This window comes from Alexandromys fortis, unplaced genomic scaffold (genome assembly GCF_014885135.2).
Source record: "Alexandromys fortis isolate MF-2015 unplaced genomic scaffold, M_Fortis_MF-2015_v1.1 scaffold_162, whole genome shotgun sequence".
Lineage (NCBI taxonomy): Eukaryota > Metazoa > Chordata > Mammalia > Rodentia > Cricetidae > Alexandromys > Alexandromys fortis.
Window position 1 is genome coordinate 941,135 of NW_026068033.1, and position 12,283 is coordinate 953,417.

At 48.1% G+C, this 12,283-nt stretch overlaps 1 protein-coding gene across 1 annotated transcript in view; it reads left to right on the forward strand.

Moving 5' to 3' along the window:
- The window catches only part of Hunk (hormonally up-regulated Neu-associated kinase), a 107,066-nt gene that overhangs the window by 58,197 nt on the left and 36,586 nt on the right, over positions 1-12,283 (forward strand). Inside the window, exons 3-4 of the mRNA XM_050164806.1 lie at positions 258-313; positions 6,471-6,606. Coding sequence (XP_050020763.1) covers positions 258-313; positions 6,471-6,606 — 192 coding nt within the window. The remainder of the gene's footprint in view (positions 1-257; positions 314-6,470; positions 6,607-12,283) is intronic.

A 12,283-nucleotide genomic window follows, 5' to 3' on the forward strand; every position in this document is an offset into this window, starting at 1 on the left:
TAACATTCAGATTTGAGGTCCATTCTGGAAACGGCTCATCTCTTCTGCCCCGTTTCACTCTGGATTCCTTTAGTATTTTATGCTCAGTGGCAACGAATTATGTCCCATCTTATAAATCTTTACTCCATGGCCAGGTTTCGGCAGAGAGTGTGAGGGTGGTTCCAAGTGGTCCTCCAAGCTTTCACGTCCTCCAGGAACGAAATGTCACTCTGTCCTTCCAAATGTTTATCTGAAATGTATGGTTTTGTTTGTTTCAGAGACCTGAAGATAGAAAATTTGCTACTAGATGAAGACAACAACATCAAGCTGATTGGTATGGCTCTTCTTTTTTTAAGATTACCCCTTAAATGTCGTGCTCCTGATTATTAACTTTGGAAGTTGTCCGAAGTCAAGATTTCCATATTACCCCTTGTACTTCTAATGTCTAATAATAGTTTTGAAATTAATTTAACAGTTTATTTAGATAATAAATTAAAAGTATTAGGAAGATCAAAAGTAGTGTCATTTGATAGTGAAATGAATTTTATACTTCCAAGTAAATATTTGTTGGCCACATATTTCTTTGGACTTTGTAAACTTCTTATATGTGCCTGTGGTATATGTTTGGTGTATGCATGCACACACGTGTGTATGTGTGTGCACACGCACGTGTGCATATATGTGCATGCATGTGCACATGAGTATGGAGGGCAGAGGCCAGGAGTCTTCCTCAGTCTCTTCCCACCTTATGTTTTGAGACAGGGTCTCACTGAACTCAGAGCTCACCCAGCTGATTAGGCCGTGAGGCCAGGGAGCACCAGGGACCCTCCTGCCTCTGCGTCCTGAACAGCGGAACTGCAGACATGTGCCACCATGACCAGCTTTTCCCTTGGGTGCTCGGAACCCAAACTTGGGTCCCTTTGTAGACGATCCTCAACTTTTAAAGCATTGTGTTTTTAAGTGTGAATTAGCAAGAAAATGTATTGTTAGTAGTAGAAAATAGTTTGGCTCAGCAACATTGCCCATAGCTTCTTCATATCTTATTACCCTTTACTGTGTATCTGAGGATGCCCCAGGACAAGGAAGGGCGAGAATAGCTTTTCCTTTTCCGTAGAATCTCATGCAAACTTTGCAGCAGGCTGGGTGCTGTGAAGAGAGGGGCCAGCAGGGGGATGGCTAGAACCTGGGTCCGCTGAAGGGAAGCTGCAGGACTTTAGAGGTTGTGACTTCCCCGTGGCTGTTCAGGAAGAACTGGGTTATTTTTGCTGGTGATGCTCTGCTTGTGTGTAGTTGCTCTTGGCTGTCAAAGTCCACATCCAGCCATGAGGTAGCCAGCGCCAACTCTCATTTCTCACTTTTCTTTCTTCTCCTACTTCACACGCGAGACCCACTGGCATCTGGGATCCCACTCAGTGAGGGATACGCTGCTCCTGGGCTGAGGGACTCCAGCCGGCTTTTCTGCGCGATTGATTAGGCCTTCTGACAGGTGGTGATGGACTGGTTTACCCGTTAGTGGAAAATTAACAGTTCCGAGGAAACCAATCTTCCCCACCCAAAAAAGGCCCTTTAAGGACCTATTTTTAGCAGGTGATTTAGAGCACACCAGTGATTTTCTTTTCGTTAAATTGCTTTGCTGTTTTCACCGTGAATGCCCTGAGAGCCAGACACAGAAGCCATGAACAGAGGCCCTGCCGGAATGCCTGCAGGATGTCTTCTGGTCAAACTCTCTGGGATTTCTGGCCTTTAACAAAAGAGCCTCTTGGAGGGTAAGGGCTGGAGGGAGGGCGATTCCACCCATCCATGGCTAATGTGTGATTTGTCTTTGGAAACTGTAGTGGTGGCAGTGACAGAGATGTTTTAACAGCAGAGACCCTGAGAGAACAACCTTGGTGAGGGCCGACTGACGTCACAGTAAGAGCGCCAAGAATTCGCGTCCATCTTGTTGATAAGGCCCCCCTCCAGCAGAGCGCCTGGCCTGTGGAGAGTTTCCAGGTCCTCCCAGGGCACTGTCCACACTGCAGTTTCCTCACTCCTTCACCTGGGTGCCTTTTCTTTCTGTCAGGCTGTAGCCCTAGGTGACCCCTTACAAATCTGTCCCGTCGTACAGCAGCACTGCAGAAGACAGACCTCTCTGTTGACGAGGAATTCCCTCAGAGCAACCTATCACGGTGACGCTAGGCCAGTGGTCACATGGCTGCTGTATTCACAGTGCTGAGGGTTTCTCGTTGAAATAGCAGGTGCTTTTAGAAGTAGCCAGAGATTGGCTGAGGAATAAACTCTCTTAGAGGAATCTCACACAGACACCATGACCACAGCAACTTTCCACGCACGCACATTTCAGAGGTTTAGTCCGTTATCATCGTGATGGGAGGCATGACAGTGTGCAGGCAGACATGGTGCTGGAGAAGGAGCCGAGAGTTCTTACATCTTGACCCACAGGCACCAGGAAGTGGTCCGAGACACTGGGCGTGGCTTGAGCATATATGAGACCTCAAAGCCCGCCTCCACAGCAACTCATTTCCTCTAAGATCACACCTACTCCAACAAAGCCTCACCTCCTAACAGTGCAACTCCCTTTGGCGGCCATTTTCTTTCAAATCACTCTAGGCAGGCTGAAGGGACGGCATACCTAAGCTAGAGCCTGGAATTCTCTTCTCAATGAGTATGACGATTGCTTTTGGGAGGTCAGGAACCTCTCTCTTCACTTTCTTGGGTTCTCACCTCCTGGCTGGTAACCATGGGGATAACACCCAGTCAGGTATTTCAAGTCAAGTCTGTAAAAAGACAAATTACATCTAGTTGTTCAGACCAGATTTGCCTTTGAGAGTCTCGCAGTCCTGACCATAAATCATTGAGAATACCCTGGCCTGCTCTGCGTGCATGTTGCGTTTATAGCAAAGGAAAGAAATGACAGGAAACAAGCAGGAGCGAGGCAGAGTGAAGCTGATTGGTTATAGTTCAGAGCGGCCTTTCATGAGCGTGGCTTGAACAACTGACCCACCCAAGGCTCCGTTCCTGTGGTAAGAGGAGTTGCAGTTCATTTACCTGTCACGGTAGGTCATAGTTCACTATGCAGGGAGGTGTCTTCCATCCAAGCTCAAACTACACAGTGCCATCTTTGGCCAAATTGAACTGGGCAGTAAAGGATGGGCCAAGCCTGCTGGGAAAAGACCTGGTGTCAAAAGCCAGGATAGACAATTGTGAGGAGGGAAGCCCTGGTTACTGGGTATTTCTTAGTCTCTTCCTTCTGTCACCTCCCAGTTCATTCATGACTTAAATGATACTGTAAATGAAAGTCACATCGTCCTAGCCTAGAAGGTAGCCAGTTCTTATATTTAGCCTGCTTCCCTCAAGGGGAAGTGTCTGCAGCTCTCTAGCCCCTGGGATGGCAGTGTGGATCAAAGGTCTTTCCTAACCCTTATTATTACGATGTTAACTTGAAAGCCCTTTGAACCTCTTCCCTTCAAAGGATTTATTTAGGTGTTTTTTAAAAGAGGATTATAGCTATTATCATTTCTTCTTAATAGTTTCCCTGTTTTTGAAATCATTTGGTTTAAATAAACTTGCTTCAGCCATGTTTCAAATTAGCTAGAATTATCAAGAATAAGATTTTTGATTCAATCATATATTTTTCTTCTTAGAAGAAGAAAGAAAGAGAAGAGAAAAAAAGAGAGAGAGAGGCAGCCGAATGTTTGCAGGATGTTCCCCCACCAGGGGGGATAACTCCAGCTTAGATGAGCTGTGAATATTCACTGGGGCCTTCTTTTGAGATTTCATTTTGCAGCTCTCAGAAAATTGAGTGATAATTAGCTTATGTATTTACCAAATCTAATTGAGGCCGACCTATCTGACATTACTGGGAGGCAAATTTCTCTCTGGTTTCACCATTCTAATTATAGACATACGTGTAAAATTTTAATAACCATAATTATGAATGTGAAATATTCTGCCCTTTATTTCTCTACAATGTCTTTAAAATCAAGTCTTCTTGGCCAGATAAAGACAACTTTAAATGCAGGTTCTGCCCTGCCGCTTCCCAAATCCTGAACTAATTTATCTTCTTGGAAAACTCTTGAGATAAGGCCAGGCTCTGTTTCCTAGCTTGCCCGGGACAGTGGACGGTACTATGGCCTTTTATCTGATAGATCTGATAGATCAGATGAGGGGGAAGGGAGGAGGTGCCCAAAAAGACTCCGCCCTTTGCGTTAACAGAGCCCCCGTTTGAAGTCAGGGATGGTAATGCCTCCCGACGTTCCTTTATTGTATAAGATTGTTTTGGCTATCCTGGTTTTTTTGTTTTTTCCATATAAAATTGATTATTGTCTTTTCCAGATCTGTGAAGAATTTTGATGGGATTTTGATGGGGATTGCATTGAATCTATAGATTGCTTTTGGTAGAATTGCCATTTTTACTATGTTGATCCTACCAATACAAGAACAAAGGAGATCCTTCCATTTTCTGGTAACCTCATAAATTTCTTTCTTCAAAGACTTAAAGTTCTTGTCAAATAGATCTTTCACTTCCTTGGTCAGGGTTACCCCAAGATATTTTATGCTCTTTGTGGCTTCTCACAAAAATCATGAAAGGTGATGCTTCTCTGATTTCCCTCTCTGTTTCATTATCCTTAGTGTATAGGAAGGCAACCGATTTTTTGGAGTTGATCTTGTATCCTGCCACATTACTAAAGGTGTTTATCAGCTGTAGGAGTTAAAAAAAAAAACAAAAACAAAAACAGAGCCCACGTTGACCTGAGGAATGGTAGCTTTGCCTTTAATCTTGGAAATTCAGAGACACATTTTTCTGGAACCACTGTGTGTTTGGGCTTCTAACAAGATAACTTTTCTTAAAACTTTGACTCCCGGCAGCACTGCCACTCTGTGGGCCGAGCTCCGGACTGCACAGCAGGTGTTCTGAAGCCAAGAGGCGTGGGCCCCTCCTGCTAGTGCTCCCGCCCCCCCTAGCTCGTGCGCTGCAGTATCTACTGGGGTCTGGGAACAGGGCCCCTCACCTTCATTGCAACAGATACTCTCTCAGATGGGAGGCTAGCCATCCTCTGTGTTCAGACAGCCTTTTTTTTTTCTGGTGTTTTCTTGTGGTACCTAGTTGGGCAAACTTGACCAAAGGGGAAGGGAATGGTCAGGTGAAGGTAAACATGAGGGGACAGGAGGAGGGGGACAAGTGAAAACAATCCAAACAAAGACAAAAGAAGAGAAAGGTTGGTGTTGGAACAACTTTCCTGGTGGTTCTTCGGCTAGATCCCTGAGGGTTCGGTATTCTTCGGAGCCTGAAAGAGCCCATGGGGTTCTCTTTGAACAAGCTGTTCGGTTATACAGCCCACTGCCATTAAGTGTTAGGGAGCTCTTCTGTGTCGTCATCGCGACCCAGGGTGTGCAGGGTGTGCAGCCCAGTTTTCTCCTGGGCTGTTTGTCATTTCTCTTCCCTATGGCTTTTGTGGTGGGTGTGCACTTGCAGGTGGAGCCGAGCAAAAGGCGGTCATGAAAGGAGACAGAAATGGTGCCAATGCAGAAAGTACGGGGTGTGGTCGCAGCCTCTTCAGATCTAATCTCTGGCCTGCCCTGAAACTTGGGAGTCTTATGCCTGTGGGTTCGGAGCTCAGCATTTGCAGTGCAGTTCAAAGGATGGCCCAGGATCTCAGTCCTTCAGTCTGAGATCAACAAAGATTGAGGAAGATATCGGGGGAGGGAAGAGCACTAACAGCTCCCTAATTACCCTCGAGATGCAGTATCTTTAGATCAAAAGTGAAGCCTTCACAGAACTCCTAATAGACCCAGAGTAGCTGTGAGGCCCATCCGGGCTTTCCTGCAGGCCTCCCAGATGCCTTCCCATCTTAGAACAAAGCAACGCCATGAGGTCACTTAGTCTAGTTGGCATCGCCAGCCTGCTGCATGTTCTTTCTCCAGCCAACACGCAGGGTTGTTTAAACAGTCCTCCCCCGCCCACCCCCAAATTACAGTATACCTCTGGAAGGAATTTCTCAGAGACTTTCATGAAAGAAACCGAGCTGAAGAAGGCAGCCATAAGTGGCCAGAGATGCAGACGGCCAGCCGCAGACAATCAGTCACCGTTCGGGTTCTCCCCAAAGGCCACCAGGCAGCCAGGATCTCAGCATGCTCTCCGTTCCTGCCTCAGTCCTAGAAAGCTAACAGTCTCTCTTCACCCCAGATGACTCATTTACAAGGCTCGATAGAAATATGTTTTGGCTCCTCACACTGTTAGGTCTAGCCGGATTGTGCAGCGAGGGCTGATGTAAGATGTTCCACCGAAGCAAGGGAGCCACCACCCGGCACGCCTTTGTCTTGAGAAGTCTAGCAGGGGTTATGGTTTGCAGCTGGCAGGTTTCCTGTTGGATGCTAAATTATGTGTTAGCCTGAGAGAATGTTTCCTTTTCTGCTTTTTTTCCCTTCTTCTTTCCTCCTCGTTTTAGCAATTTTCTAATTCAGAGTTCGTGTTTGTCTTCTTGTCTCTACAGATTTTGGTCTGAGCAACTGTGCGGGGATCCTGGGTTACTCGGACCCATTCAGCACACAGTGCGGCAGCCCTGCCTACGCTGCTCCGGAACTGCTCGCCAGGAAGAAATACGGCCCCAAAATCGATGTCTGGTCAATGTGAGTTACCCAGCTTGTAAAAGTCGGTGTTGCCTCCTAAGGTCTCTCACTATCTGATGAGAATGTACCTACTATGCCGGGGTCTCACCAATGATTCTCGGAGCCCACCCTCCTTTTTTCTTTCCAGACTTTTCTTCCTAAACTTTCAAAATGGCATTTACAAACATTTCACTGGGGAGTTGGGAAAAGCGCAAAGTCTAGCCTTCACAGACTTCCACTGGTGTTCTGTGAACCACCCAGGGTGTATGTAAACCTTTTCATAAAGCCAGATCTGAAATTACAGCTACCCAAGAGGCCAAGGCAGGAGGATCGCAAGTTCAAGGCTGAGTTTAAGGTCCCATGGGCAACTGAGTGAGACTCTGTCTCTGTATCACAAGGAGAGAGAGGATGGAAAGGCAGCTAGTGCTGAAATCCTGGCTTAGTGTATGGTAGGTTCTAGGTTTAATCACCTGTGCCACGAAACTAAACCAAACCAACACATGTGCTCATGTACACACACACACACCCCAAGCCAAATCAGAAACACAGGCCTATGGATATACATACACAGATACACATCACATACATACACCACACAAACACACACACTACAAACTACACACACATGCCAAACCAAACCAACAAACACATGTGCACTTGCAGTACATGTGTACATATACCACATGTACACACCATATAAATAGACAAACAATACATACCCCCACACACATCACATACACATACCCACACACACATCACACACACCCCACATCTTCACTAAAACAAAATCAGACAAACAGACCCTACCATAGTTCCGAAGCATGAGCTTTAAGTCCATCTGCTGCGGCCTACCTCGCCCACCTCTTTGCACCGCCTGGTTCCGCACCGCCAGTTTGGCTTCTCTCCCATCTTCCCACCTGTCTTTCCTTTGCCAGGATGCTGTTCCGGCTCTTTATCCAATCTCAGTTCCGGCTTTCCTCCAGCAGACCCTTTGTGGACCTGCCGTGTTCCCTGCCGAGGGCCCTTGTGCCCCCTCACTTTAATTTCCCTGTATGCCTGCTGCTGCCGTTCACTCTCCCATTTGTGAGCCCCTTCACTGTCTCCTCCAGACTCTTCACAGTCTTGGGACAGCTGGGGAATTCATTAACACACCATTGAAGAAATGAAAGACTGTGGAAGCCCCAGATGCCAAGGGACATTTCAAGGGTGTTGTGTCCTGTGGTGACGGGGAGGTGACCAAAGGGAAGGTGGAGTCAGGGAGCAGATGGCAGTTTGCTCCTTGAGGTCAGGCTCCTAAGGAGATGGACAAGATTGTGTTGCTCCAGGTGTGACCACACGAGCTGATGCCGGCATCTCCTGCGCGTAGCCGGTGTGTAGAGGAGGGCACAGGTCCAGGCTCCTCTGCCGCCTTGTGCTAACTCTGACCCAGAGTGAGTCGGTTATCCACATGGAGATGAAAGCCCAGGCCGAGCAAGGCTGGGTTTTGTTCTTGGCCTTTTTGCCAAGTTGTTCGGCCAGGGGAAGGAATTCATATTTAGCAACCGCTGACACCCTATCTCTCAGTTCCATGACTAAGATAAAGGGCTGTGCTCCTCAGGGAAGCTTCTTCCCCCATTTCCCATGGCCGCCAGCTCTCCGTCTGTCTAGAAGCGAGGACTCTGTGTCTGTCTGGAAGTGATGGTGACAGGTGACACTGGAGAAGAGGAGGGGAGATGATGTCCGGCCACAATGCCTGGGTGCGTCAGAAGCCTTGTCTGCTGCCAGTGACCAGCGGGCTTCTCCCACTCATCCAGCACGGACAGGTCCCTCCTGGCATTCCTCGGCGTTTCTGCGTTCGTGTTCACTTGGTGAAATTATTCTCCCCAAGAAGATAACGCATAGCTGTAGGTGCTCAGAAAATCTCTACGGCTCCGTGGTGAGCAGACAAGGGAGCAGGGCATGGAAGGTGTAGAGTTTCATTCGTGCCAGAAGAGTCCCCGGAACAAGATGGCAAGCCGCAGCACCCAAGACCCAATGAGTACTTTCGTGTCTCCTTTCCTTGTGCCTCAGTGGGCAGAGCCGATTGCATGGCTCAACCTTGAGCCGGGAGAGACCTTCTCTCCTGCTTGCTTGGGTATAGCCAGCGTCTGTGACTCGCTTGCCTCCTTCTGTGACCGAGTGGTGTCACCCAGTCCCCACTTAACCTTCCGAAGCCCCAATGCCCCCGGTTGAGGTATTTGGTGATGGCACCTTTGGGATGTATTACTTTCAGATGTAGTGAAGAAGGCGGAGTCCACGCTGCTATGGGTGTCCTTCTGAGAGGCACAGAGAACTTGTGTTGTCTGTGTGCCGTGTGAGGTCACAGGACAAGGAGGGAAGGAGGGAGGCTCTCTCCTGAACCCAACTGTTGTGTGATCTTGATCTTAGACTTTCGGCCCCAGAACTGTAAGACAGTATCTATTGTCTGAGTTCCCCGTTCTGTGGTAGTTTGTCACGGTAGCCTGCGTTGGCCAGCTTTCCATTGCTACAGCCGAATACCAGAGATGACAAGCGCATGAAGAGCAATGGTTTATTTTGGCGAGTACCTCTGAAGTTTTCAGTCTGTGATGGATTGACCTCATTGACCGGGGCCTGTGGTGAGGTGCGGCACCGGGGACGGAGCCTGCGACAGGGCAGACCTGCTGGGGTTACAAACCAGGGGCAAAGAGACAGTCCAACTTCCCTTTCAGAGCATGTACTAGCTGCTTAAGGATTTCCGCTAGACCCACTCCTAAAGACCCCACGTCTTCTCCTAATGCCTTCAGAAGCACACAAACCTCTGGTGGAGACTTGCCCATCCCACAGCGCAGACCAGGCTGATGAAGACACATACCTGCCTACAAGTCCCCGGTAAAAAGGATGCAGTGTCAGGCAGCCTGGGGGCAGACACACAGCTGGATGAAACTGAGACAGCAGGGTGGGGGTGGGGGGCTTTAACCTGCTCTTGAGAGCTGAGTGAAGCCGCCGGCCAGGTAGGGGAAGGGGGGCGGCTCCAGGCCGTGTACGGCTCAGGAACTGCTGGCATCTGAATACTGCCTGCTCTGCAGGTCCTGGCGAGAGCAAGAAACTTCAGAGCCTTCGTTAGAAGATGGATTTTCCACTACCTTGGAGTCCTCTGTCTCGGGGAGGGATTAGGTTTCTGTGTGGTACCCACGGCTTTGTTGACAGAATTGGGAAATAGAAAACCCAAAGAGAATTTAATTCAACACTGCTTAAGATGAGACGGGAAATGGAGCCACTGGCGCCCTGCTCTAATACCGTCATTACAAAATGCCTCTTTTTGTTTTTAATTGCTGTGAAACAGCATAGTAAGGAATTGACTTCTAAAATCAAAAGCAAATATCCCTCTCCAGAGGATTTTGAGCCTGCTGGATGGCAGGGACCAACTCCGAAGCTTCTGAGGCTGGTGAAGTAGAAACCAGCCTGTTGCATAGGAAGGCTTGGAGAGTGTTTGAGACAGCTGGAGCATCCTTCTGGTAATGTGAGCATTAGCGGTGCAAAAGGGGATGGGGGTCCTGGGGCGCTCGTCCTTGTCAATGGTGTCATGTTCAGGACCATTTAAATCATCCTTAAAACCATGTTCACCTTTCTCCGTCACTTCACTCAGAGGTCTTATATGCTCACACATGTGCACGCGCGCGCGCACACACACACACACACACACACACACACATTCGTTCTCTCCCCCCTCCACCCCTTCCCCTTCTCTTCAGCGAACTTTGAGATTTTAGACACGAAACTGTAATGGTCACTTTAGTACATCAAACATTTATTATTGCTTCTTGCCTTTTCCTCAGAGTGGCATGCATTATGATTAGAAAATAGCGTTAATGCAGACATCTTTTTAATTGAAGAGAATTTAACTTCAAGACTATTACAACACTTGCTCGAGAACTTCAGCGAACCTTTAAGGGTTGGAATGGACAGCAAGAGTCTTGTCCCCCAGGAGATGGAGGAAGCTCCGTTCTCACAGCACAGTGGCTTGTCCTGGTGGCTGTGCAGCCTCGGGACCTAGTGCAGAGTCGTGCACAGACATGGTGCCCCGCCAACCCCATGACCCCAAGCTTCCTGAACCCTTCTTTCGCTGAATTCATGGGAGGGACCTGTCTTTTCCGAATTCCTTTGGGTAGATAAGTTGGGCAAGGGGTACCATGTTGTTCCAGCTTATGTCTCCACAGAACACGGTGTTCAGGAAGAGAATGACAAAGCCGGGCTGTCATTTATGGAATGACACCAGATGCTCTCCCCTCCAGGCAGGGGTCACAGACAGAAGGATTTTCTTTGTATTCATGATAAAAGCTGATGAGGAAGGTGCAAGGAGAACTGTGTTCATTTGGGGAAGCTGAAGGCTTTTGACTTTTGAAAGAGAAATTCCGTGCTGGCCGGGTGTGGTATACTTGCCCCCAATCCCAGTGTTCAGGAGTCAGGGGCCGGAGGCATCTGAGGCTATCCTGGGCTACATAGTGAAACCTCATTTCAAAGACGAAGCCTCCTTCAACTGGTATTTCCCTGCCTTTGCAGCTAGCACATTTATTGAAATAGAGCAGGGAAGGGAAAGGAAAAAACACCTTGAAATCCACTAGACTTATTTTCCTGCCAAACGCAGACCATTTAACGGAAGAGGGCCGAGACGGGGGCTTTTTCAGATGGATTCAGGATTCCTCCTTTCCTATCAGGACTTCTTTTGGGAGTTGTTGCTGAAAATTGATGCAGAAAGACACATGCAACCTTCAGGTGGAGGGTTAAGTTTAGATTCTTCACGGTAGTTCCTTTCTTGTAGAACCGTGCAGAACCAAGGTGTGCTTGGTTCCCCTCACTGTCTGTGTGAGCTGGGTGGTTGCCGAGGCTGCTGGCCACATGTCCCCAGGACTAGTGACCTCACCCTCCACCTGCTCAGGCAGAGCTCATATTCGCTCTTTCCTTGAGTCTGGGTAGTTTTGGTGACTTCTCCAGGGAGCAGCGACTCAGTGTCCTTCTTCTTGGAGGAATAATAATGAATAATAATGATAATGATAATAATAAAATATTCCTCCAGGGAATATTTTAATGTGTCGGACTGACTGTCAGGACCAGCACTTGCCTTCTGACTCAGTACCGAAGGTTCCACACCTTCTCCACAGGGCCCCTTTCCTTCTTCCAGCTGCCCATCACTGCCACTGGTTCCTTCTCTTTCGACATCAGACCGTTGTGCAATGTTCTTTACCCCGTAGGCTTTCCCACCCTGCAGTGGCTCCCTGCATGTCCTGTCGGTTGTGAAACCAGCCCTGTTGGATTGCTGCTCTCCCCCGGCCCTGTCTCTGTAATCGCTGGCTCTCTTCAAAGCTCTCTTGGAGTTGTAGAAGTTCCGTGTCTGCCGCAGAGAACCCAGGAAACCCCTGGGCCATATTTCAAAAGGCTTTTCAGGAAATTCTGAGCGTGTTTGGAAACTCTGCCTGATTCTATGGGATTACAGGCTTTATAAGCCGCATTCCACATCTCCCTTGGTATTCTCGCATGCTTGTGAAATGTCAGAGGGGCTGCCTCTCTCTTTATCCACCTATTAAAGATGGATGAAAATTCTAGGGGAGAGGAGTTAAGATGCCCAATCTGGTGCGTCTTTTAACCTCTCCTAGGGCTATCCAGTTATTAATGTGGGTTTCCATCGTCATTTCCCAAAAACAATTGTATTTCTTATTGTTGT